We start from the raw sequence: 25598 nt of genomic DNA, 5'->3' as shown, positions 1-25598 counted from the left end.
AACAATCAGAACGGGTCTTCGTTCCTTCTCAGTGCCGCGGTTGGATGCCCTGCGGCCACCCGCTACTGTACGACAGCGTCATGTGCTGGATTACTGGCAATGCACTGTCCCCTTCGTCGCGACCGTCAGCAGCAGAGCAACCGAACGGCGCACTAGAAATTTATCAAGCGTGATGAGACCCCCCGTGAGAGTGAGGGCGAAGTGGCGTCACCCGGAGCACTCTCGCCGTCAGCGCGCAGAGCGAGATAGCAGCGCCCCGGTGTGGCCCCGCAGCCGCTCCGGCCACCTAAGCCGTGGTCCGTTTACTTTTTTGGCCGATAGTACAGTCGCCGACCGTTTATTCGAACCTCACGGGGACTGCGAAAATGTCCGAATGAACAGGTGTCCGAAAAAGCAGATTAAGAAAAAAAAAATTAAATCCTTTATTTCCACACACTTATTCGGGCTTGGCAGTAGGCTTGGAAGAAATCGTGAATGCGCCGTTGCACGCTGTTCCGTTTAATCGCAATCAGATAAGCCTGAATCTCGGAAAGGGTCGTACGGTCACTATTAGCGGCTGAAAGCACAGTCACTGCTTGTACACGCTCCGCATGCCACGGCAGCGCAGCACATGGCGCGTCATCTTCCGACTCAGAGTCATCGTCTGGCGGTGCAGCAGAAACCTGATGAATTATCTTGCCGTCGTCAAGTTCTGCACATGTCAATACAGCAGTGTCAGCACCTATGAAACTGTCAAATGAGACGGTGTCCGGAATCGCAATGCTACCACTGCGCAGGTCTCGGCAGAACATTTTCCGCGTCAGTAGGGAGCACATCGGAAGGCGACAAGTCTTAGGACTCCTGGCACCCGCTTGCTGGCATTCCCCAGCGCAGTCTGCGCGGGCACTGTCGGCGCCATTAGACCCTTGATGTGATGTTTACGTATGCCGCGTTGGATCACCGAAACCTCGACATAGCACACAAAGCAAACACCACCGTGCCGACACCAGTCGCACAAACGAAAAACGCGGCCTGCTCGGAGAATCTTGCGCTGTTAGATATGGCGCCGTTTCCTGAGGCTACTTCGAGTTCCCCAGACCACATCGAATCGCAGCACAGCTAATTGAGGAATGCAGAAGCAGGAAAGCACATTCCAGAGGAGCGCACGAGCCAACAAGTTCGCGTGCCAACAAGGTCGTACGCCGCCGGGATTAGAAGGGGTCCTCGGACAATAGAGCCCAATCGTCCCCCTTCGCCTTTGAAGAAGGCATTTGCCACCACTGCGGAGCCGAGCCACCGGGAGCAGGTTGGCCCTTGTACAATGGAGCATGAGCGCCCCCCCTCCTTCTCCACCTTAGAAGAAGTGGATTGCCACTCTGCGAGGCAAGACCGCAGGGGGATCAAGTGATCAAGCAAAGGGGCCCAAGCGGCGACTCTCTTCACCGGGTATGACACCATCGCACGGGCGCCTACCGTTGGCTGAAAGTGGCGTCATCTGAGCGGACTCTCCCATTGGTCGAACATGACGCGACTTCCAGTGCTCGAAGGGTTTATAAGAAACCTTCCAGTGAGACCAGAGCATTCCCTGATTCACCTCTCTCGAACTTCTTGCCGCGGGCCGCAGCGTCCGAGTTGCTGCCGGCCCGTAATGACTGTACGACTGTTACATGACTCTCATCTCCCTGTATATAATGTAGAATAAATCCCTCCCAAGTTTGGGTTTTCATCCCGAAGTCCGTCCGTCAACCCCTACATCTGGTTGGCAGCGGTAGGATCGCCTCCGAATGCATCAGCTGGTGGCAGCGCTACGGATCAACCTTCGTCGAGAGAGATACTAAGGAACCGGGAAGAGCGAAGAAGAGAGAGCCTTCGTCGAAAGAGGTCCGAAGAAACTGGGAGTAGCGAAGAAGGAGCGAGCCTTCGACCCAGGGAGTCCGGAGGAACCGGGAACAGCGGACAAATGAACCGGATGGCAGAGTGCTGCAGCCGTAAGTGAGCGCGTGGTTTTTTTCCTTATGATTCGCCAGACTCAAATGTTGTGTGTTCATTTTGATAGTTCTGGGAATCGGGAGTTTGTTGCATTGTGTGTTTGCACAAATTAATTAAGGAAAACAGTTTTAACCACCTGTCGGGGCAGCTGCCATGGATCTTAGAAGGTTGACGAGGTTAGACTTGTTGTTGGTGTGCGACGATTTGGGAGTTGAGGCGGACGAACAGATGGAAACGCCAGCTATCATAAAGGCGATTCAAGATAGTGGCAATGATGACAAAAGCATTGAGCTTGCTTGGGAGGTGATACAGGAGCCACGGGAGCGTGTGCGTCGCGTACGTTTGCGGGAGCGTCGTGAACTTAGGAGTGAGCGTAAGCGTGAAGAACGCGAGAATCAACGGAAGCAGGAGCTTCAAGAACTTACTCTTAGGTGTGAGTGTCACGAACGTGAGAATAAACGCGAAAGTAAGTATCAGGAACGTAAGCATGAGCGTGAGCAAAAGTATGAGAGAGAGAAGGCAGCACTGATCAAAGAGATACAGTATTGTGATCAGTTATTGGCACAGAGACAACGGCTGTCTGAGAATTCTGTAGGAAGTACAGAGCGAAAGAATGAGACAGCATCGAGCGGATTCTCGCCAAAAGCCGATGAAAAGAGTAGTGCCTGTGAGATTAGCTGCAGATTCATAAGTGAAGGGAAAAGGCTAGCTGCTAACGATGCCTTAGTGGCAGCAGAGGCCGTTAAAGGCCGCAAGGAGAGCGACGAGGTGCTGTGCCAACAGATGACTGTAGAGACAGCTAGGCCAGCTGCGAACAAATTGGCACAGTTACCGCGTGTGTGCGTCACTGGTAATGTTAGCGAGGTTGCTAGCGAAGAAACGGGTACTGCTGACCCGACAGACGCGAGCACCCATGTAGAGCCAGATCTGCGTGCAGAAGTGAGGTGCGAACTGGACGATGCAGTTGAGAGTAGTTCTCGGGATGGCGAGCTCCGTAGTCCACGAGAGAACAACTGCATTGTTCAGGGATCGGTGCGGCTCTCCGCCAGTCTAGGTAGCCTAGAGATGGATGATTTAATTAGGAATCATTCGGACTGTGCGCGTGAGACAGCGATCGATACCGACGGGCTGTGTGCCGATGCACAGCGTGAGCTGGGCAATGTAGTAGAGGGCAGTTCGCAAGGGTGCGAGTTGTCTAACTCGAGTAAAGCCTGCTGCATTGTGCCAGAGTCGGTTGAGCTGTCCGCCAGTCGAGGCAGAGAGAGTGTTGATTTAAGTGAGAATCACTCAGACTGTGCGGGTAAGAGACCGATCCGGGCCGACGAAATGTGTACCGGCCAGCACGAGGCACGAGGCGACATGAAAGGGAGTGCAAAGAGAAAGCGCCGTAAAAGGAAGTGCAGTAAAGACCGAAAAACGGTAACTAATGTAGCGCCGCCAAAGATGGCGAGAACCCCAAATGGGCAGGGCGCGAGGAGAAGAAAGGTGCGGTCGTCACTGACAATGTTGACGCATCCTAAACGTTCGAACCACCGGTCCAAGGGGGACCGCAAAGCATGTTCTGCACGGACGCGGACAAAGGGCACGAGGCTGTTAAACTCCTCGTCGTTCCGTAGTTCTTTTCATAGCTCAGCGTGCAGTTCGAAGAAACGCAAGGTGGCAGGACGAGACCAGGTGGGGAGTAGCGACGCGGTCAATCGAGTTCGTGTTGAAAGCGGGGCGCCAAGACGCAAATTGGCAGGAGACCGTAACGTCTTGGGGGAGCTGATAGTGAGTCAGCATTTTTGTTGTCTCTCGGCAGCCAGAGTAGTTTTCAAGCCGCGACCACCTCGAGGACGGCTCAGAGTATGAGTCAGACATAAGCGTTTGGAAAGGGAGGCCAAGAGCGTCCGTAGAAGTAAAACGTGTTATTTTGTTTTATTTTTGAGCATTGGAAAATTTCGCGATTTGAGACTAGAGTTTCTTTCAATGTGTAAGGTATGAGCTTTGTTTATGTTTTGGTTTGAGAAAGCTCCGAGATTTGAAAGACGCGTTTGTGTAAACATGTAGTCTCGCGAGATGCTCATTAATAAGTAGATAGGCTTTTTTTTGTGTGTGTGTGAGTAACCTAAAGGTCAAGGTTATCGTTGAGAGGCCTATCGTAACGCGCGTGTGTGTTATTTAACCTTCTTTCTTTTTAAATGTTTTTGAATTTTCTAAGGTTAAGCGCGTAGTTTTCAGTGAGTGCATGAGTTGCACTGAGAGGCGTTCTTAGTTCCATTAGCGCGTGTCCTGTGTGGACGGAAGGAAGCAGATTTATGACTGGGTTGCTCGTGTGTTGAGGGCAGCCGTATTCTGACTTCTCTTATAAGTACGCGTGGAACGAGTTATTAAAAGACGCATTCGTTTAAGGGTTCTGCGGAGTGTGTAAGTCCCGCAAGTTTAATTGTTCGTTTATGTCACGTGTCCTAGAGGGACTAAAGGAAGAAACGTGAGTAAGCGTAATGAAGAGTTTGCCTACGACACAAGTATGCGTTCTGGATAGTGACCACAAGGCTAGCGCGCTTGTGATTACGCACTTGTGAGCTTGACCAGATTGTTCAGTGGCACCAATACGTGCGATAAGTACGCCACTACTATAGATTGGAAACATGCTGTTCGCGTAGTTAGGCCACTTAAGTTATGTTCGGCTGTTTTCATTTGTTGTTTGCATCATCAACGACCCTTTTGTTTTGCAACAACAATAGTACTCTGGTCTTGTCGGCATTCGAGGAGAAATGGATAGCTGTTTGGAAGGGTGGTTGGAACTGTTTTGTCAAAATTGGGGAAATAAAAGATCAGGGTTCATTTTGACTCAGTGATAGCCTGGCGAGTCAGGGGTGAAGAGCCTGCGCTTACACGTGGGGCAGCGCTGTGTTTTGTTTGTTTGACGTATGTTCTCCAGGGCCCAGGATCCCGAAGTTCGTCAAACGAGGCTCGACACCAATACCCTGCAGGTTCTATCAGCGTCCCTCATGGCCAGCGAATTGACTTCACCGGCCATTCAGAACAACCGGGGCGAGGACGAGCTGTTAGATATGGCGCCATTTCCTGAGGCTACTTCGAGTTCCCCAGACCACATCGAATCGCAGCACAGCTAATTGAGGAATGCAGAAGCAGGAAAGCACATTCCAGAGGAGCGCACGAGCCAACAAGTTCGCGTGCCAACAAGGTCGTACGCCGCCGGGATTAGAAGGGGTCCTCGGACAATAGAGCCCAATCGTCCCCCTTCGCCTTTGAAGAAGGCATTTGCCACCACTGCGGAGCCGAGCCACCGGGAGCAGGTGGGCCCTTGTACAATGGAGCATGAGCGCCCCCCTCCTTTTCCATCTTAGAAGAAGTGGATTGCCACTCTGCGAGGCAAGACCGCAGGGGGATCAAGTGATCAAGCAAAGGGGCCCAAGCGGCGACTCTCTTCACCGGGTATGACACCATCGCACGGGCGCCTACCATTGGCTGAAAGTGGCGTCATCTGAGCGGACTCTCCCATTGGTCGAACATGACGCGACTTCCAGTGCTCGAAGGGTTTATAAGAAACCTTCCAGTGAGACCGGAGCATTCCCTGATTCCCTGATTCACCTCTCTCGAACTTCTTGCCGCGGGCCGCAGCGTCCGAGTTGCTGCCGGCCCGTAATGACTGTACGACTGTTACATGACTCTCATCTCCCTGTATATAATGTAAAATAAAACCTCCCAAGTTTGGGTTTTCATCCCGGAGTCCGTCCTTCAACCCCTACAGCGCGAAGAAACAAATCAGCTGCTGGATTGTCTTGACATGGCTTACTAAGCTGAAACCAGAACTGCTGCAGAGCCACTCTATCTAAATAAGCAGAAACGATGATGATGAGCGGGGATTTCCAGTAGCGCCACTTCGTGGGGCAGAAAGGAAGCTCCGTTCAAAACCAAAATGGCGCTCAGCAAGTCAAACCACAGAGTTTCTCACTACATTACCTAGAGGGAAATCTGGCGCTGCTGCGCTGTGGTATGCATGGGAATGCCGGTATATTGTGACTTCGGATTGGTATCGTTCTCGGAGAGGCAGGACACCTTGAAGACGCGCTTGGCAAGCACCGTTCCGTCTGTCACAATGATTCATTTTCTACTAAAACAGCACTTGAAAAGCAGTTTTGGTTTTATTATTACTCAAAAACATGTTTTGTTTAACTATGAGAACTTCTTATTGTGTGTACGATGTTATGTTACGTAAAAGGTATCAGCGGGCCGCTAAAGTAGGAAGACAGACGACAAGGTTCGCGCTCGCTTTGAAACAGTTCATCGTCTGTTCTTGCTTTTCTTCGCTTGGTCGTGCATCGTGGGTGAGTAAAAATGTAAAATGCGTGAATGGAAACATTTTATGGAGATTTTACTTTGAGACCGCGTTATTTGTGTAGCCATATCCACGTTTTAGACGAAGCCTCTTACAACACCAGCCAACACAAGCCTCGCAGACACATATACCATCATTCCCATGACGGCACGGTGCCCCCTTAAGAAACTCCCATAGACGGTGTGTTGTGTCGGCAGCGGCAGGCAAGCGGGGGGCCCCGACCAGCGAACGCGCGGCTAACGCCGGCGCAGTTAAGGAGACGCGGAGTGAACTGCTCCCGTTGAAAACCGGAACGAAGACTCCGCCGACCGGCGGCTGTTTATTGCTTATAAAGAGTTCACACGCCAGATGACGCCTCCCGATTGGTCCAATGCTCGTCGCATGACAGAAGGGGGGTGCGCCATCTAGCTAAACAACTACAAAACATACATAGGCGATGACACATAGATTTGACAGGGGGCGACACTATACTACATCATCCCCCCCTGGAAACAAAGTAAACATACAGTGAAACGCGCACACAAGACGCGCACTTAAGTCCACAACAAATTCGATCCGTCCCCGCCCAAGTTCACATACACGCGCACCAGTCTTGGGCACCAAAACACAGGCAGTCACTCAAACAAAGTTCAACAAGGAACACGGCACAAAACTCACTGCACCGCAACGAGGAACACATTTTATGCCTGTGTTAATGAAACGTGTAAATTGCCTGAGACGGCAATACGCTCTACACTATAGAAACAAAATCATCGAGCCACGGAGGCCGTTTTCTGTCACGATGAGGACGCGTGCGTACCTCAGAAGAACTTTGGGGGTTGCGACGCGTGTGGGTCGACTTTAAAGACCTAGTCGTCCCACTATTTCCCTCCCCCTGGTTGGAAAACTGAATGTGGTTGTCACTCAAAGCTGGAGAGGGTTGCCCAGGAAGCTCCTCTTGACGTCCCAACAAGTCCTGGGAGGCTACCGATTCCCACACGGAATCAGAAACGACTGCTGACTGTGCAGACTCGGAAGTAATACAGTCAGACGAACTACTTAGCTGATGCTTACGAGAAGACGATGTTGCTACAGACGAGTCATCGGAATGACTATCGAGGTTTGAATACGAGTACAAAAAATCTCTATCAGTTGTGGTCAATGTACTACCTGCTGGATCCTTCATCACTAGGGTTAACTTAGACACATGCCACGTCTTCCCGTCACTGAGTAGAAAAGTAGATGGTCCTATCTGGGCCTTGACTTTACGAGGTTTACTGTACTTAAAAATTCCTTTGCTGTTAAATTTAATTCTGACGGTGTCTCCCACCTTGACACGAGTTGCCTGAGCACCTCTACGTTTGTCTACGTACTGTTTAGTCTGCCACTGTTTCTGCAAGACCCTTTCTTGAACTTGAGACACAAGACTGTCCTGTTCCCGTGAATCTACACAGAGCCGCATGGTTCCATCCTTCTTGTGCACCACCCCCAGTGGAGACACCCACTCAGAAGCGTCGACGCGCTCGATGACGTCACAGTCCTCGAGACGTCGCAATTCATTTGTGACCTGGTCACGGAGAGCCAGGGGTAGTCGGCGCAACCTTGAAGATACTGGTTTCGCATCTTGCTGCCGATGAATTTGGTGCACAAAGTTGTTGACGAGACCCAACTCGTCACTGGAAAGGTGATCAAAACCCGGAGGCACACCTGTGGGGCTCTGTACTGAAGGAAGTGATGGTAGACGACATGTCAGTGACGTACCGTCGATCTGTATGCCCAAACGTTGGATGGCGTCTAAACCCAGCAGTGATGTTCCTGTAGTCGTTACGTGGAACGTGACGGAGCATGACCTTTGAAAAAACTGGACAGTGGCTTGAAACAGGCCTTGAATGTCGATGCGTTGCTTGGAGAAATTTTTCAAGTCCACTGTTGTTTGTGACAGTCTGTGCTGTCGACCAAAGTGCTTTCCAAAATCCTCAGCCGTCATCAATGAGACAGACGCTCCCGTATCCACCGGCAGTCGCATAGAGACGCCGTTAACTACGACCGGAACTTCCAAATCTTTAGTTTCAAAAGCGCTTACCGTCAAGACAGACGCGGTCGGCTGCCCTGCGGAAGTTGAAGACAGCGTCTCTGCGGAAGAGACGTGTTGAACAATACGGGTTTTTCGGCATACGGATGCAAAATGGCCCAACGTGTGGCAGGCGTTGCACCGCCGGTTCCTTGCTGGACAATTCCTGTCCGCTGCAGTATGTTTCGTGCTGCCACACCGGTCGCATGCACCACGGTTCCCGGAGGAGCCCCGTGCGAAATGTCGGCCCTCTTGGCGGCCTCTCGGAAGAAGTCCGTCGTCTTGGCGTCCTCTCGGAAGAAGTCGGCCATCTTCATGGCCTCCCGGACTACGTCGGCCATCTTGGCTCGTCGACGGAACGCCAAGTTGCGATGCCTCGATTCTTCGTACATTTTCGGAGCCGAACGCGCGGTTCGCTCGATGCAAGGCTTCTGACGAGCGTCCAATTTCTTCTGCCTTGTCCAGAGACAGGGTTTCGCCATGAGCCAGCAACTTTTCGCGAACGCTGACGTTCGCTACCCCATGTACGATTTGGTCTCGGACGCGCTCGTCATAGCTTGTGCCGAAGTTGCACTGTACCGCCTTCTCCTTCAATGCGGTCACGAATTCCAGGAATCCTTCTCCTTCAAACTGCTTTCGGCTGGTGAATTCGTGCCGTTCCGCCAGGACATTTGTTGACACGGCGAACAGCCGGTCAAGCCGCTGCAAGAGTCTCGGAAACTCTGACGCTGGCGGGACCGCATCACTTGACGTCGACGCTGCGCCGGTCGACTGCTTTGCTGCTTCGCTTGAAGCTGACGCTGCGCTGGTTAACTGCCTTGCTGCTTCCTGCTCCTCGGCTGCAAAGTAATTCCGTTGTCCCTCACGCCCGAGAGCGCTGACGAGCGCAGACGCTCGTCGTGCGTCTGTCCAGTCGCCACCGCCGGCCGCTTCGAGGTGGGCCTGAAAAATTTTTTTCCAGCGGTACCAGGGAATTAACGGTGGGCCGGGCACTTCAAGAAAAACGGGAACGTTCGCCGTAAATGCCATGCTGGGTAGCGTGCAGGAGGCAAGCCGGAGCTCGCTGCAGGAATAGGCAAGGAAGAGCAAGGGGGCGAGTAGGCCTAGGCTCGGAAGCCTCGCGACGCCATGTGCGTCGGCGACGTTTGCCAGCCGTGCAGACACGGAAGGGACGCTTCACTCACGAAGCTCGTTGGTTTCCCGGGGCTTCGGTCGGAACCGCTGCGGGAATCCCATCCTCGTCGCCAAATGATGTTGTGTCGGCAGCGGCAGGCAAGCGGGGGGCCCCGACCAGCGAACGCGCGGCTAACGCCGGCGCAGTAAAGGAGACGCGGAGCGAACTGCTCCCGTTGAAAACCGGAACGAAGACTCCACCGACCGGCGGCTGTTTATTGCTTATAAAGAGTTCACACGCCAGATGACGCCTCCCGATTGTCCAATGCTCGTCGCATGACAGAAGGGGGGTGCGCCATCTAGCTAAACAACTACAAAACATACATAGGCGATGACACATAGATCTGACAGGGGGCGACACTATACTACACGGTGGCGCCAGATTTCCCTCTAGGTGTTATGGTGAGAAACTCTATGGGTCAAACTATGCACCGGTCAGAGTCGGTGCATGGTGCTCTCGACCGAGTTGGCTCAAGGAGTGTCCGAAAAATCAGATGAGAGGTTGCAAGGTGTCCGAACTTTCGGCAGTTGTTATACATTATGGTCTATGGGGAGAGTGGTGGTGCCGCGAAGCTGACCGAATAATCGGGCATGTCCGAATTTTTGGAGTCCGGAAAATCGGTCGGCGACGCAGGTGTCTAAGGTTCTACCATGTTCAACCATTATCTTTCTAACCTCAAACGATTGGATATATTTTACTACAGATTCCCAAGGAATATCACTAAGGACCTTTTCGTGAACGTTAGACAAACTAAACAAGTCAATCTCACAATTGTAAGGATTTAAGCACACAAGCTTATCAGTTCCCTAAAGCAGTGCAGTTATAATGAGCATGCGGCTCTGTTTTGAACCAATCAGAAGAAACGCTACGATATGTGTGCTTTGTTCCTCAATTGTTTTGTATTTCCAGCGCACACAGACAGGCCTAGAGACAAAATAGAGACCTAATAAGCAAGCTGCTTCTCTCGTATGCACTTCTTGGTTGTAAAAATAAGACATGCATTTTTAGATTATAAAAAAAGTAGACTTCTTGCCTCACTGACAAGGCTTCCTGCTCCAGACACTAAGGATAGATCTACAGCAAATGTGTTTCAGTTGGAACTAACCTACATTTCACATGTACAAAAATGGTTCATTCACTAAAATTTATGTGATTACATTAAGCTGTGGTTGCACTCTTTCTTGTTTCAGGCATCAACAGAGATGACCGGCAATTTTCTTGACACCCTGCCCGCTTGCCCAGTCATAGTTGCACTTGGTGAGCTTTCTCAGCCTTTTTTAATTTACCAATGTTTTAGAATACGTCCTATACCCAAAAGTCCGAAATGCACTCTTCATCATGAAGAAAAGCAAGTAACTGCAAAGGCCATGAGGAAGTTTCTGAATGGCTAGATCGTGTATGTCACCAAATGCAACTTGACAAAATCATTGTAATCTATCTAATGCCTATTGCCACAGCTCTGGCTGCTTTATGGCCCAATGACAGCTGTTGACTTGTTTGGAAGCTGCTTACCAGTACGATTGTCGATACCAAACTAAACATAGATGTAATCGCAACAAAGCGTAGAAAAATGGCACCTGGAAAAAAAAATAAACCTGAGACTGTGATGGATTTCTTCTACAGAAAGCTAGAGTAGCTTATTGCATTAAGATCAATCGGCACATAAATGTCTAGGCATGTTTGTGGCTTGCCTGTCACACTCTTTGGTTTATGTTATGTTCCTAAACGAATAAGTTTCCACAAAGCAGGCTTCATGCAGTTGGTAATGTTGAAGCACCTGTTGCTACACTCGTCTATGTTTCAGCTGAATATGTTGAAACAAATAGTGAGCTGTCGCTTTTCTCAGGTGCCATTCCATCAGAGTTGAGAGGGTACTTATTTACCCGCCGTAGTTGCTCAGTGGCTATGGTGTTAGGCTGCTGAGCACGAGGTCGCGGGATCGAATCCCGGCCATGGCCGCATTTCGATGGAGGCGAAATGCGAAAACACCCGTGTACTTAGATTTAGGTGCACGTTAAAGAACCCCAGGTGGTCGAAATTTCCGTAGTCCCCCACTACGGCGTGCCTCATAATCAGAAAGTGGTTTTGGCACGTAAAACCCCATAATTTAATTTAGAGGGTACTTATTTGTGAGTAATTATGGCAATGTGCAGCCAGTAGTAAATTGATTTGATGTAGTAGACATTGCTGCAGCAGTTGCTGGTACTTGGAATGGAGGCCCTTGTTAGGATAAGCATCTTCATCTAGAGCTGCCAGCTCTGTTCACCACCAGTGACTTACCACGAGCCTTTCGGCTCATTCATCAATGCTGAAGCAAGGTGGAGGGCACAGGAGTCTCATACCTAAGTACTCTTGACAAAGCTGAGACTTGAGTGATCACCTTCGTGGTTACAAAAAACAAGCTGCATGATGGACTTTGTTCCTATCATTTAATTGATCTTTAACATAACTATGCATCTCTGAATGTTGTGGTTGTTTAATGCAGCATTTAACTTTAACGTAATTGCAGTTAAGCACAATTACTACAGAGTGACCTGAATAATGGAAAGAGCAGCAGGGCTTGGCTAGTGTTTTATTGTATTCATATATGCAGTGTGAATTTCAGTACATGAAAACATTTTGCAATGATTAGCAAAATAACCTGTACGTTCTTTATCACGTAAAGGGGTTCAGGACAAACACCAGGACACCCTAATGCCCTCCTTGTTTTAACTTCGCATTGTCAATGAGCAAGCCAAGTGAGTCCGCCGGATACGATGAAAATACATGTGTACCATCTAGCGAAACACATCCCCAAAATTATAACGTATAATGCTTCAATTAGCTCAAAAATAAAACATTTTGTGTGTCTGCTCTAAAGTACTCTACAATTCAAAGTTTTGTGTACCAAAGATTTCTCCAAACTAGTTTTTCAGTGGAAGCCCTGGTAATCTTCATGCAACCACTTATGTTAAATCAAGGAGTGAATGAGACAAGTGTTTGTAGTTTGAGGATTTGCCTCGCACAATGGAACCTTTATAGATACAATATAATGTGGTTTCTCATTTAGTTTCTTGGCCCTGATGTCACCGGTGGACTGCTCAAGCACTCAACTACCATAAACGTTTATCAAAGGAAACGTGTAATGTCTTCAAACTAACAGGATATTGTTACACAAATAGAAGGCGTCGAAGAGATTTTGGTTGCTGCTTGTGACAGTGAGCAAACGAAATCAATGCAGCACAGGTGTTTCAGGAGATCACGAACAATGTCAGGTTCAGGCGTAAGCTGCAGTTGAAGAACACTGTTCACACGGTTGAAAAGTGCAGAGTGGACATACAAGAAATCCTGTCCAAGGATCAGATCATGAGGGCACTGCTTAAGAGCGACAAATAAAATAGTATCCTTATGAACACTGTTACTGACACGAGTGGTGCACATTCTACCATAGGCGTACTTTCATCTGTGGCTCGTGTGGTGCGCTGTACAACAGGCATGAGCGCTTTTCTCAACTGACTGTTACGTTTATCGTTCTTGGCCGGTAGCTGAGTGGCAGTGTTGATGAGGGCAGATAACTGGGAACTTGGAGAGGATTTTAAAAGTTCTGAGCCCTTCTGGCTAAACAGTTGTATTCATTTTTTTTTATTTGCACACCCCCACTTTCAGATTGACTAATTTCTGATCTGCCTGTAATATGATACAGCCAGATTTTACTGAAATAGCCTGGTTCAGGTCAACTCCTTTCTTACCCCCGTATGCAGAGATGCAACTTAAGTCGAAGAACATGCTTGACTTGATTTAGATGACGCCTGTCGTTAACGTGCCCAAAGACGTTCACTGCGTTTCCTTCGGCGCGTTCCCGATAGGCGTCACTCGGATCAAGTCAAGCATGTGCTTCGACTTAAGTTGCATCTCTGCATACGGGGGTTAATTACCACTGGAGAATAAATGAATAATACTGCTCAGCGTGTATTAACATAAAGATATATGTTTCTCACTGTCTGCTTTTTTCCAGGTCAGTCCATCTTTCAATGCACCTGCCATCTGTTTGTGAATAGGGAGCTCATGATACCAAACATCGGCTTGAAGCTGGCTATTGAGTACCTGTTTGCTGTCCACTACTGCTTGAACATCAAATATGATGCACGTGTAGGGGCAACCCTTGAATTTCTTCAGAGGTAAGTACCTCTTGCTTCTGGAGACAGAAAAAAATGTTCCAGTAACAAAGCAACTCTCTTCAAGACACCACACAACCTTAGTCTAGAAAAGCACTAAAGACATTAGCATTCAACAAGGTGAAACACTTCTATGAATGGTATAAACTGATACACATAAATCAAAGCTGAGCCTATTGAAAAAAAAAAAAGGTATGTGCATCTGCTTTAGATTGTATGGTAGTCAAAATTAACAGAGTTCAGTGCAGTTAGTGAAAACTGAATTTTAGTCACTCAAAATATTTGTAATCAGGTATAAAACCGGCTGTTGGTGTTGGTAATTTGTTTATTACGAGCATTTCTACTACTGTAGCATGTCCTTACAGGCTAACTTTCACGGCTTAGAAATAAGACACAAAATTTTCATTTTTTTTTGCATTTAGAGTTCTTCCTTTATTAACTGCAATATCGCCTGTACATTGCAACTGCGCCATTGCACATCCCGCATAAAACCATGTATCAGCCGCCTGCACATACTTCTTTGTACCCGAAATCCTTCGTTCAGACAGCCGCCGATCAAACTGTACCATTTCAAGGCCACTATAGAAGAAATTTTTCTTTATCGAACAGAATTCCACCCATCATGTAAAACTCTGACAGAGGTGTTTGAGGAATTAATAAATTATTTGAACACAACGGATAGTGAGTATTCCACACAGCTATGTATCGTGATAGATATACTTTATTAGCTTGTTTAATCGCCTTGCTTTTTATAACATGTGCTATTAGCACTAAAAAGAAAGGTGAATATAGGTGACCTACTTGCTGTAAAATGTGTGCTACAGTTGGCAGGTCTCAACTTTTTTTTTTTTTTTTCCATAAAAGTTCCTTCTAGCCGAGACTGGCCAAGGTAACTGCATGGCATTACCTTGTCTTTTATGCCCTGCCATATTTACAGTTTAACCACAAAAAGCAGGTAATGATGTTCTGAAGGAAGCAGTGAGGCTAGGCAGTATACTTTGCAAGTTGTATCTGCAAGTTACAGTGGCCTGTATTGGTGTGCTTAATCTGCCTTGCACTTGTACAGATAGCATTGCCTGTTGACAGTATTACTCAAGAAAATGAACACAAGGCAGATTTATTGGACTAGTGTCCTAGGGTTTTATTTTCATTATACTGATTTTGAATTCTCCATCAGGAAGACATGCCCTTTCATTTCTGCATTGTGTTAGATTGAAAGTATAACTTCTTCTTTGCTGAGATTTGGTTTTATTTTCATTATACTGATTTTGAATTCTCCATCAGGAAGACATGCCCTTTCATTTCTGCATTGTGTTAGATTGAAAGTATAATTTCTTCTTTGCTGAGTTGGTCCATCACTGATTATGCCTGTTAAGAATGCAGGAACAGATATACATATACAAGCTGTTCATAACATGGATACTGTCATGGCTGCATATTTCCATTGCAGCGTGGAATAGCCTAGCATGAGTGCCAAGATTTTGATAGATTATTGTCTGTAGCTGCGGAGATCTGTGTGTATCTACTGGTAGGGGCTGAAATTACGTACCAAGCTTAGTAGAGGATGCAGCGCCAACCTGGGAATTTAATTTAATTACCACAATGTTTTTTTGCGTAGCTGTTGTTAATTGCATTTGTCACCTGCCTATCTCTTATTCATTCCGGATACCTCGTCGGCATATCAGAAGAGGAGGGCACACGCCAGCAAATTAAAAGGAGCAAAGGTGCCCGTTCGAAAGCTCTGGCAGCGTGCGCGGAGATTGCATCATTCAAGAAGAAATGGAGCTCTGTGAGTCTGTTTATTGCTTGGTTGACTTCAGGTACTGGCTTGCATTTCCTGCTTTTCATTTTCAGCTCCTCTGATGGCCGAAAACAGGCTCATGTCCTGGCTGACATTCATGTTCTTTGAATACACAATTGAAAATTTACCTTCTTGTGTTTGTCTTTTTTCCAGACTATCCTGAGTATTCATGTAACTTTTATGGAGTATCAATTATTGCTGCATGAAAGACATTCGGTCGTGTTAGAAAAGGAGAAAGCTCCCCAACAAAAGTTCAGCTCCTAATTCCCATACAAGAACCAAAAGGTCGTTTTGTTCATTATTCTGGCTAGTATCTTTGTTTCCTAATGAACTTGACAGTACGAGTTCCACTTGAATTAGACTACGTAACAGGATGGCTACGACAATGGGGAATGCTGCACAAGACAGAAGGAAAGGAGTGACACACGAGCACCTGTAGCAATCACTGGTGTTGAGATTCCTTTTCTTCCATCTGCTTATGTTGCATTATTTTATGATAGTATTTACATTATTCATGAAACCTGCGCAACAGCACAGCAACCGCACAAATTCATTATAGTGTCCATACAGTCACAGTTTCTCACAGGTGAGATCCCTCGTGCACCAGTTGCGGTTCCGACCCTGAACTTGCATGTTACAGTTACATAACCGTTCACCCTTGGTGCGGCATTGACAGTGTTGGTAGGTAACTATGGCTTTAAAAGTTTTCATTCGTGGTACGGCATCGACAACGTTGGGAGGTACTACGGATTTATTGGTAGTTTCTTGTGGTATGGGATTGGTAATGTTAAGGAACACTACGGCTTCAAAGGTAGTTTCTTGAGTTACGGCATTGATAATGTTGCTTGGTAACTACGGCTGCAGTAGTATCATGTATCGTTACGGGAACTCCCTGGCATCAAGAGTTAGCAGGTTGTTTTACCGTAATATGACTGCGCTTTTTTTAACAGTGTAGAGTTGACGAAGCATGAGTAGTCTGTGTAGGCATCAAGGGCAGCAAGGGTTGTGGCAGCGAACAGGCAACTAATTTCGTCCCACTACTTCGTACAGGTTTGTCTCCTACAAACTTGTGCATTTCCTAATCCATCTTTGCCGCTGACCTGTTGCGGCAAGTGTCTTTGTGCTTTCTTGAGGATGCTGTCGTGTGCTGACCTAGCGAAAGAAATAGCTACACTACATGCTGAAATGAAATCAGTGCAAGAAAGTCTTGGCATGTTTAATGGACTGTATGAATCCTTGAAAGTCCAGAACAAGACCATCTTGAAGGAAAACAAGTTGTTGAAGGATTATAATGCAAAGCTGTCTCAACGTCTCATGTCTCTCGAGCAGTATTTTTGCTTGAATAACGTAGAAATAAAAGACATTCCCGTCACCGAAGGTGAAAACTGCCTGGCGGTAACAAACTATTGGTGAAAAGATTGGCTATCCTATCGTCCTCTTCAACATTGACATTGCTCATCGTGTCCTCGCAAAAAAAGAAAGACAAGAACATTATCACGCGTTTCTGTTCTAGATTGAAGCGAGCGGAATTCATTAGTAAAGCTAAAAAGTCTAGGCTCACCACATCAGCCGTTGAATTTTTGCGAAACAGTGGCTCCCCATTTTTCGGGAATGATCACCTCACTCCAGAGAACAAGGGACTGTTCGCGCAAGCTCTCGAATTGAAAAAAAAAAATAAAAAATAAGAAGTGGCGATTCCTCTAGGCTGAAAACTGCGTGATCAAAACCAGAAAGACTGAGAATAGTCGCGTTTATCGCATCTCGGGCGTAAACGCTCTGGCCTATTTTGTGTGGTCAGTGTGCCTGCATTCCTTTTTTCCACGTGAAATCCTCACCACGCGTAGAGGCACGTTTTAGTGTGATCAGATGAAAACGTTGCTACAGGACAATTCACCTACATTTTCATTCATTCGCTGCAATATTCGAAATCTCGGCATGCATCATGATGACCTTTTATGCTTTCTTTCTATGCTTAGCCATAATTTTTCTTTAATATGCGTCTCTGAAACATGGCTAACACCAGTAGATGGCAATCTATTTGGTCCGCCAGGATATATCAGTGAATATAGTTACTATAGGGTCCAGCGAAGCGGTGGATCTGCCATTTTTTGGCTTGGTCGATCGCGGACACTCGTCGTCGCGATCTTTCGTTCCGCAATTTGTTGTGCGGGTCTGTCTGGTTGGAGTTCAGTCGGAATGTCCTGTCACTCACTAACCGGAATACAATCCTGACATCCATTTATCGTGTTCTCCATCATAATTTTATTCGGACTTTTGTTCAGAGCTAGAAGATATACTCAGGGTCTTAACCAATGGAAACAAGAACATCATCATTTGTCGTAACATTAACTTAAAATACTCAATCCCAAGTGCCAGTCATGCTCCGATTATATCAACTGATTATTTAGCTACGGTTTCTCTTCCTTAATCGATGTTCCAACAAGATGTAGCACTTCTGGCTCTTGCACTTTGATAGCTAATATATTTTCCTCGTCACCTTCCGATTATACCACTGGAGTAATAGATTATTCCATTGCTGACCCCTTTCCTCCGCTGTTCTTTCTGGGTGTCATAAAACGTACGCAGAGTCGCCACTCTACTAAAAGTTATTTCAATGAAACCTTATTTATACAGAAGGCATACCAGGCACTTGTTGGAACAACCTTTTTTTTTTTCATGAAGAGCTGTCCTGAGAGGGCATTTTTAATATTTTTATCAGCAATAACAAACCATACTAAAGACTGCACAATTCATGTGTTCTTTAATCATAGATTCTCGTCTCCTAGAAATCCATGGATTACAAATATGTTACTGCACTCTATAATAAAAAAGAATAATCTTCATAAAAAGGTGAAATTGCTGCCTTTCAACACAGCTTTGGGAACTGGATTTAGGAACTATAGCAATACCGCATCGTAGACGTGCAAAACGGAACTGTTATGAAATACGGATAATTGAGAATGGAATGAATACGAGGTGTAATTGGAGCTTATTAAATAATTTCTTAATATTACTCAGTCTGGCACGGGCATTAAAAATAATTTACAACAATGTGGTATGCACTAACGAGACTGACATGAAATGCTTTTAGGGATCATTTTGCCGCTTGCCAGAATACGTTATCGCCTAGTGTTCTACGACATCTCTCACGTAGCCCTCAGTCATTTTCTCTTTGTCCTGTGCTTTATTTGCATTTGCCGTTTTTAAGTAAGGCCTTTGCAAAAAATATTTACAGTGATCTAATTTATTTATTTGATACATACTGCTGGCCTGAGTGTCAGGCCTTGGGCAGGAGTGGGTATATATGAAACAATACAAGAATAAATGTATACAATGGTACAAAAATTCCTTATCAGCACCATCCTCACATTGCGTGTAATAGCACTCGGCACTGCACATAACAAAGTGAGCATACGATATCGCAGCTCATATATAAAGCAAGAAAGAATGCAAGTGAAACAATACAAGGATACAAAAATTCCGCATAAACAGCATCCTAACGCCGCGCATGACAGCACTCAGCACTGCGCATAACAAAGAGTATTTGATGTTACAGCTCAGAACGAACGCACATAAAAAATGCATGAACAAAAAACGCTTGATAAACAGAAGGCAATTATCGCAAATGGTCAAGTGCGCACACGAAATACGAAATAGTGGGACTTTCGACCACCTCAGCGGGCAGGTCGTTTTAATTATGGATTGTACGCGGGAAGAATGAGTATTTAAAAAAGCATTCGTTTTGGCAAAATATTCACCGACTTTCCTGGAGTGGAAGGATCGAGTTTGCCTTCACTGTAATGGTTGAAAGTATTAATTCTTATCTATTCCTAATTTATCATGATACAGTAAATAGAAGAGTTTTAGTCTATCACGATACCGCCTTGTCTCTAAGCTCTCCAAATTGGCTGTCTGTAAGAGGGCTGTAGGGGATGTTTTCCAACTATAAGAGTTATAAATAAATCTGACCGATTTCCTCAGTACTTTCTCGAGTTTTTGAATGTTGAATGTTTTTGAACACTTCTGCGGCATATTCGAGGATCGGTCTTACATAAGTTTTGTAGGCCAAGAGTTTAATTTCTGTCGTTGATGTACCGAAAGATCTGCGTAAATATCCTAAGCGTTTCATAGCTCTCCTAATTATGTAAGTCGCGTGATTATTCCAACGAAGATCATGATTAATAGGCCTAGGTACTTGTAACTCGACACTTCAAATGGACTGGTGCCATTGAAGACGTAAGTGAACTTAAAAGATTGAACCTTACGTGTTACCTGCATTGCCACTGTTTCCTTAATGTTAATACTCATTTGCCATGTCAAACACCATGTCTGTATGCAATTTGACGCGTTGTTTAATAATTCCTGATCTGCTGGAGTGTGCATTTCTTTATAAATCATGCAGTCATCTGCGAAAAGCCGTGCCACAACAGGAAGATCCCTAACCAAATCATTTATGAAAATCAAGAACAATAAAGGCCCTTGTGCAGAGCCCTGAGGGATTCCAGATTACACAGGGGCAGGTTTAGAAGGTGTGTGGCCAACGGTGACTGCCTTGGGACCTGTGGGATAAGTAGGCTGCAAACCACGCGAGTAACGAATCATTCTTGAGTATTGGTCTTAGTTTTGAGAGCAGTTTAGAATGAGACACGCGGTCAAAAGCTTTCTCGACGTCTAAAAATATGATATCAATTTGACTGGACTTGTCGATGGCCAACAAAAGGTCATGAATAGTTTCGTGTAGCTGAGTAATGGTAGACATACTCCGGTGAAAGCCATGCTGACGGTTGTCAATTATGTCCTTTTGTTCAAGGAACGTTGACAGGTGTTTGGATATGATATGCTCAAGTGTTTTAGCACTAATACAGAGCAAGAAAATAGGCCTATACGATGACACAAGTGACTTGTCGTCTGCCTTTGGAAAGGGAGTAATGATGGCTTGTTTCCAATCGTGGGGTAGTTCAGCACTGGCTAGCGATGTTCTAAATATTAGGCATAGGTATTTCAAGCACCATTCAGTGTATCGGTAGAGAAAGACAATAGAACTACCATCAATACCAGGCGACTTTTTGATATCCAAGTTAAGCAAGAGCAAAAAGACGCCTTCTTCGCTTATATGAACGTCGCCAATAGGTGGTCTGTCGTCGAAACCAGGGAAGCATGGAACGTTGTTGTCATCACTGGTAAAAACCGAGCAAAAGTAATCATTGAACGCATCAGCGATTAGCGCCTGATCAGTCACAGCTATCCCTTGCAAAAGAAGACTGATGAGTGATTTTTTCCTGGGAGATAGATAACGCCAGAACTTCTGCGGCGAGGAAGCAAGAAACCCTTTTAAGTGAATGGTTTGGTAGTGGTCTTTCGCCTTTTTAATGGCGTCTTTCAAGGTTACGCGTAGCCGGGACAGCATATCAACGGTAGACGATGAAGGGCCTAGTTGATGCTTTTTTCGAGCCTTTTGAACCCTGCGCCTTAGACGAACAACCTCGCGCGTCATCCAGGTGTTAGAAGAACTTCTCATGTAGCGTTTTGTCAAAACGAAGTTGTTTATACACAAAGTGACCAGATTTTTGAAGCGGTTCCACAAAGTGTTTACAGAGGCATTGTTTTAATACTCGGAAATGAAATTGGAAAAGGAATTGTCCAGGGCATCTAAAATATCTGTATCGCTGGCGCGTGCAAACACAGGAACAAGTCTTTCTTTGCGTTTTTCTTTGAAGACAGGATTAAGTTTCATTGTCAGGCACACTTTTATGGTCAGATATTCCATCAAAAATGCTGATAATTGGATCGCAAGAGAGAGTTTTTAAATTTCCGAGGAACAAATCTAAAGTTGATGAACATCCACTCTGAACCCGTGTAGGCAGCTTTACTAATTGTGACAGATCATGAAGCAGAACGATGTCGACAAGGTGTTTGGCCGTTGGTGAAAGTGCCTTGGGAAATTCATCCAACCAGTTAATATCTGGGACATTACAGTCGCCGGCCAACAAAATGTAACTGAACGATTCCTGTGCCCACACAAAAACTCGTTTAGGCTTTCAAAGAAATTGCTTTCAGCGATTGGAGGGCGATAAAAGGCTCTGATAATTAAACAAGAATTGTGCAAGTTGGCATTCAAGATAACGCATTCAATTCCTGCAATATCAGGCGAGACACAGTTAATCACTCATCGAAAATTATTGCAACATCACCGCCTCTGGAATCTCGGTCTTTTCTGTAAATGCCGTAGCTAGCTAGCAGGTGTAATCTCGAAATCGGCAATGTCTTGATGTAACCATGTCTCGGTGATAATTGTGAAGTGTGGTTTGTGTGCAATAATCAGACTTTCAAGGTCGGCCCTTTTGTTAACTATGCTTCTAGCATAGTTAACATATATTAACATATAGCACATATAGTTAACATATAGCATAGCATATATTAAGGCAACAGAATGTGGGATTTGTGGGTCATGGCGTCTGGTCGTGAGTGGGTGCTTCCCTGAAGGCGCGTACTCTTTCCATTTTGGAACAGTACCATTAAAACATATCATTGCCAATTTTAATTCTGTTGTAGACGAGTTTTACTTTGCCACCCTCTTTCCTAATTTCAGCCGTGCTATCCCAAAGTTTCTTCCTAATTGGCCTAGTGGTAGCAGAAAAGTCTTCCAATATGGATATCTTCTTTCCCTTTAGCTTGGAGCTGTTTCTCTAATGCACTATCTTAGTAAATTTAACCTTCTTTCTCCATTCCAGTTTGACTTTAGGCATAGTTACCCGATGGAATTGGCATTGATTGAGGACGGTGGTCAGATTGTTCTAGAGAAACTGGCCACCCTGTATACGCAATGCCTCATAACGTCGAGCGTACCGGAATCTTGGAAAAACGCTAACATAATCCTAATCCATAAGAAAGGGGACGCCAAAGACTTGAAAAATTATAGACCGATAAACTTGCTGTCTGTTGCCTACAAAGTATTTACTAAGGTAATTGCAAATAGAATCAGGAACACCTTAGACTTCTGTCAACCAAAGGACCAGGCAGGATTCCGTAAAGGCTACTCAACAATAGACCATATTCACACTATCAATCAGGTTATAGAGGAATGTGCGGAATAAAACCAACCCTTATATATAGTTTTCATTGATTACGAGAAAGCATTTGATTCTGTCGAAACCTCAGCAGTCATGCAGGCATTACGGAATCAAGGTGTAGACGAGCCGTATGTAAAAATACTGAAAGATATCTATAGTGGCTCCACAGCCACCGTAGTCCTCCATAAAGAAAGCAACAAAATCCCAATAAAGAAAGGCGTCAGGCAGGGAGATACGATCTCTCCAATGCTATTCACAGCGTGTTTACAGGAGGTATTCAGAGACCTGGACTGGGAAGAAATGGGGATAAAAGTTAATGGAGAATACCTTAGTAACTTGCGATTCGCTGATGATCTTGCCTTGCTTAGTAACTCAGGGGACCAACTTCAATGCATGCTCACTGACCTCGAGAGGCAAAGCAGAAGAGTGGGTCTAAAAATTAATCTGCAGAAAACTAAAATAATGTTTAACAGTCTCGGAAGAGAACAGCAATTTACAATAGGCAGCGAGGCACTGGAAGTCGTAAGGGAATACATCTATTTAGGGCAGGTAGTGACTGCGGATCCGGATCATGAGACGGAAATAATCAGAAGAATAAGAATGGGCTGGGGTGCGTTTGGCAGGCATTCTCAGATCATGAACAGCAGGTTGCCATTATCCCTCAAGAGGAAAGTGTATAATAGCTGTGTCTTACCAGTACTCACCGAAGGGGGAGAAACCTGGAGGCTTACGAAAAGGGTTCTACTCAAATTGAGGACGACGCAACGAGCTATGGAAAGAAGAATGATAGGTGTAACGTTAAGGGATAAGAAACGAGCAGATTGGGTGAGGGAACAAACGCGAGTTAATGACATCTTAGTTGAAATCAAGAAAAAGAAATGGGCATGGGCAGGACATGTAATGAGGAGGGAAGATAACCGATGGTCATTAAGGGTTACGGACTGGATTCCAAGGGAAGGGAAGCGTAGCAGGGGGCGGCAGAAAGTTAGGTGGGCAGATGAGATTAAGAAGTTTGCAGGGACGGCATGGCCACAATTAGTACATGAGCGGGGTTGTTGGAGAAATATGGGAGAGGCCTTTGCCCTGCAGTGGGCGTGACCAGGCTGATGATGATGAACTTCTTAGATAACATCAACCGATTTATTGACGAAGAGTTTGTTGCAGGAGCCATATTCATCTATCTCACAACAGCATTTCACACTCTAGATGATTCTATTCTTCTGTATAAGCATGAGCCTTTCAATATTACTGGCCCACCTTTAAATCTTATTCTTAGTTGCTTGTTTAACAGGCCTTCAAGTAGTGTACCTTAATAGCGAGTTCTCTTCCACTAAATTAACGGTAGCGTTCTCCTAGGCTTGATACTAGGTCCATTGTTGTTCTTGTTTATAAATGATCTATATAATGTACTTACCACTTCTATCTGTTTGTTATATACTGATAAGACGACCATTTACTCATTGCAGAAATCGGTTACCACGCTTCAAGACACCCATAACACCGATCTTAACAATGTCTATTCTTAGTGCAGAGATAATCAACTTCAGATCAATTCTTTAAATACAACATTTATACTATTTCATGACCTACAAACTATGATTGCTTCATCCATAACTGTCTCTTTAAGTAATTAAGTTATGCCACTGTCTGATAATATTCAGTTCCTGGGTGTTACTCTCGACAAACACTTTAAATTCAATATCCATGCCAACTCGCTGATGAAGAAGGTTTCATTTGGTATCTGCTTTATCATTAAAATACCTGCATGTTTCCAACATCATGTTATTAGTTCATTGTATCATGCTTATATCAAATTCATTTATCATACTGTTAATCTTCATGGGGTAACACATATCCAATTCATCTCAAACCTCTTGAACGTTTACAAAACCAGGCAGTAAAATTGTTGACTTTTAGCTAACTCCGTTGCCATTCTTTGCCTATCTATCAACATCTTCGTGCCTTACCCATTCAACAGCTGTTCTATCATAAGTTATCTCTCACTACAGTTCATCTCTTTCATTGTGAAATATCATTAGATAGCCTTCGTTTTGATAACTTCATCAACAAAGATAATACTAGGATTTCAGTGCGCAATAACTTTCTCTTACCTAAAATTAAATCCAACTATGAAATATTTACACTTCGCTTCTATGGTATTGCACTTTGGAATCGTATTCCTGTTAATATTAACTGATCTCATGCGTTGCACTTTTTTAAACACAACATGAAAAAATACTGTTAACAGGACCGTGTTTTCATTTGCCATAAACACATTTTCACAATTATTATTTCTTTACATTACTTTTATTACTGTAAGTTTAGGCTTCATACTTTTGTAAAACAAGTTTTTTATTCTTATTAGTGTGTAGAAAAGTGTAGTTTCATGTACATTATTATACATTCTTGTTTGCGAGTATTTATTGTGATGTTATTGTATAGCGCTGTTTTAGGCCACCCGGAGTAGAATGCGCCCCCACCCTACCATCCCCCCGGAGCTTTGCGTGCGACAGAAGACTGCGTGCTTCCTCCCCGCTTTCCTCCCTTGCGTGCGCGAGACTCAGCCGCGATCGCCAGGTCACCCTCATGTGTTTTCACTGGCACACACAGCATACGGCGCGCGGAGATGATTTTATCCACCTTGGACTTTATACGGAACCTCACGGTGACAGCGACGCCGGCATAAGAGGCGCGCCTGAAATGTTCATATAATTGTTGTTGCAATAAAATATGCGAAGAGCATCAACCATTGACTGCAGTATAACGACGACAAGCTGGTCTTGCGCTGGCTCTCGGGAACAGATAAAGAGTTGGATGCGGTCGTTGTACCTTGCGAGTGAGGATGAATGGTTTCCTGGAAGTATAGGCCAAGAATCGGCAGTCGTGCTCTCTACAGCTACCTTGGAATAAAGTGTGCTTGGACTGAGTGGCAAAGGAGGTGGTCATATAGGATGTGGCATGAACATTATAGAAGCTGTGGAGGTCCTTGATGAACGTCAGTGATGGAAGCGTTGTCAGCGTCGTTTTCGAACTACG

The 25598-nt window shown here is 45.5% G+C and overlaps 1 protein-coding gene across 5 annotated transcripts in view; it reads left to right on the top strand.

Annotated features, from left to right (window-relative positions):
- Positions 1-25130, top strand: part of LOC139051623 (uncharacterized) — a 36197-nt gene extending 11067 nt beyond the window's left edge. For 2 of the 5 annotated variants that reach the window (XM_070528567.1, XM_070528565.1), the window contains 3 exons: positions 10728-10794; positions 13532-13694; positions 15377-15610. In XM_070528567.1, the coding sequence (XP_070384668.1) occupies positions 10728-10794; positions 13532-13694; positions 15377-15404 (258 nt within the window). In that variant the 3' untranslated portion in view covers positions 15405-15610. Of the gene's footprint in view, positions 1-10727; positions 10795-13531; positions 13695-15376; positions 15611-25004 lie in introns of those variants that run through there. The other 3 variants (XR_011509452.1, XM_070528566.1, XR_011509453.1) reach the window with 3 other exon arrangements.
- The last annotated feature ends 468 nt before the right edge of the window (positions 25131-25598 follow it).

Source organism: Dermacentor albipictus, unplaced genomic scaffold (assembly GCF_038994185.2).
Source record: "Dermacentor albipictus isolate Rhodes 1998 colony unplaced genomic scaffold, USDA_Dalb.pri_finalv2 scaffold_13, whole genome shotgun sequence".
NCBI classification, from domain to species: domain Eukaryota; kingdom Metazoa; phylum Arthropoda; class Arachnida; order Ixodida; family Ixodidae; genus Dermacentor; species Dermacentor albipictus.
This window is presented reverse-complemented; position numbering and strand designations above follow the sequence as displayed.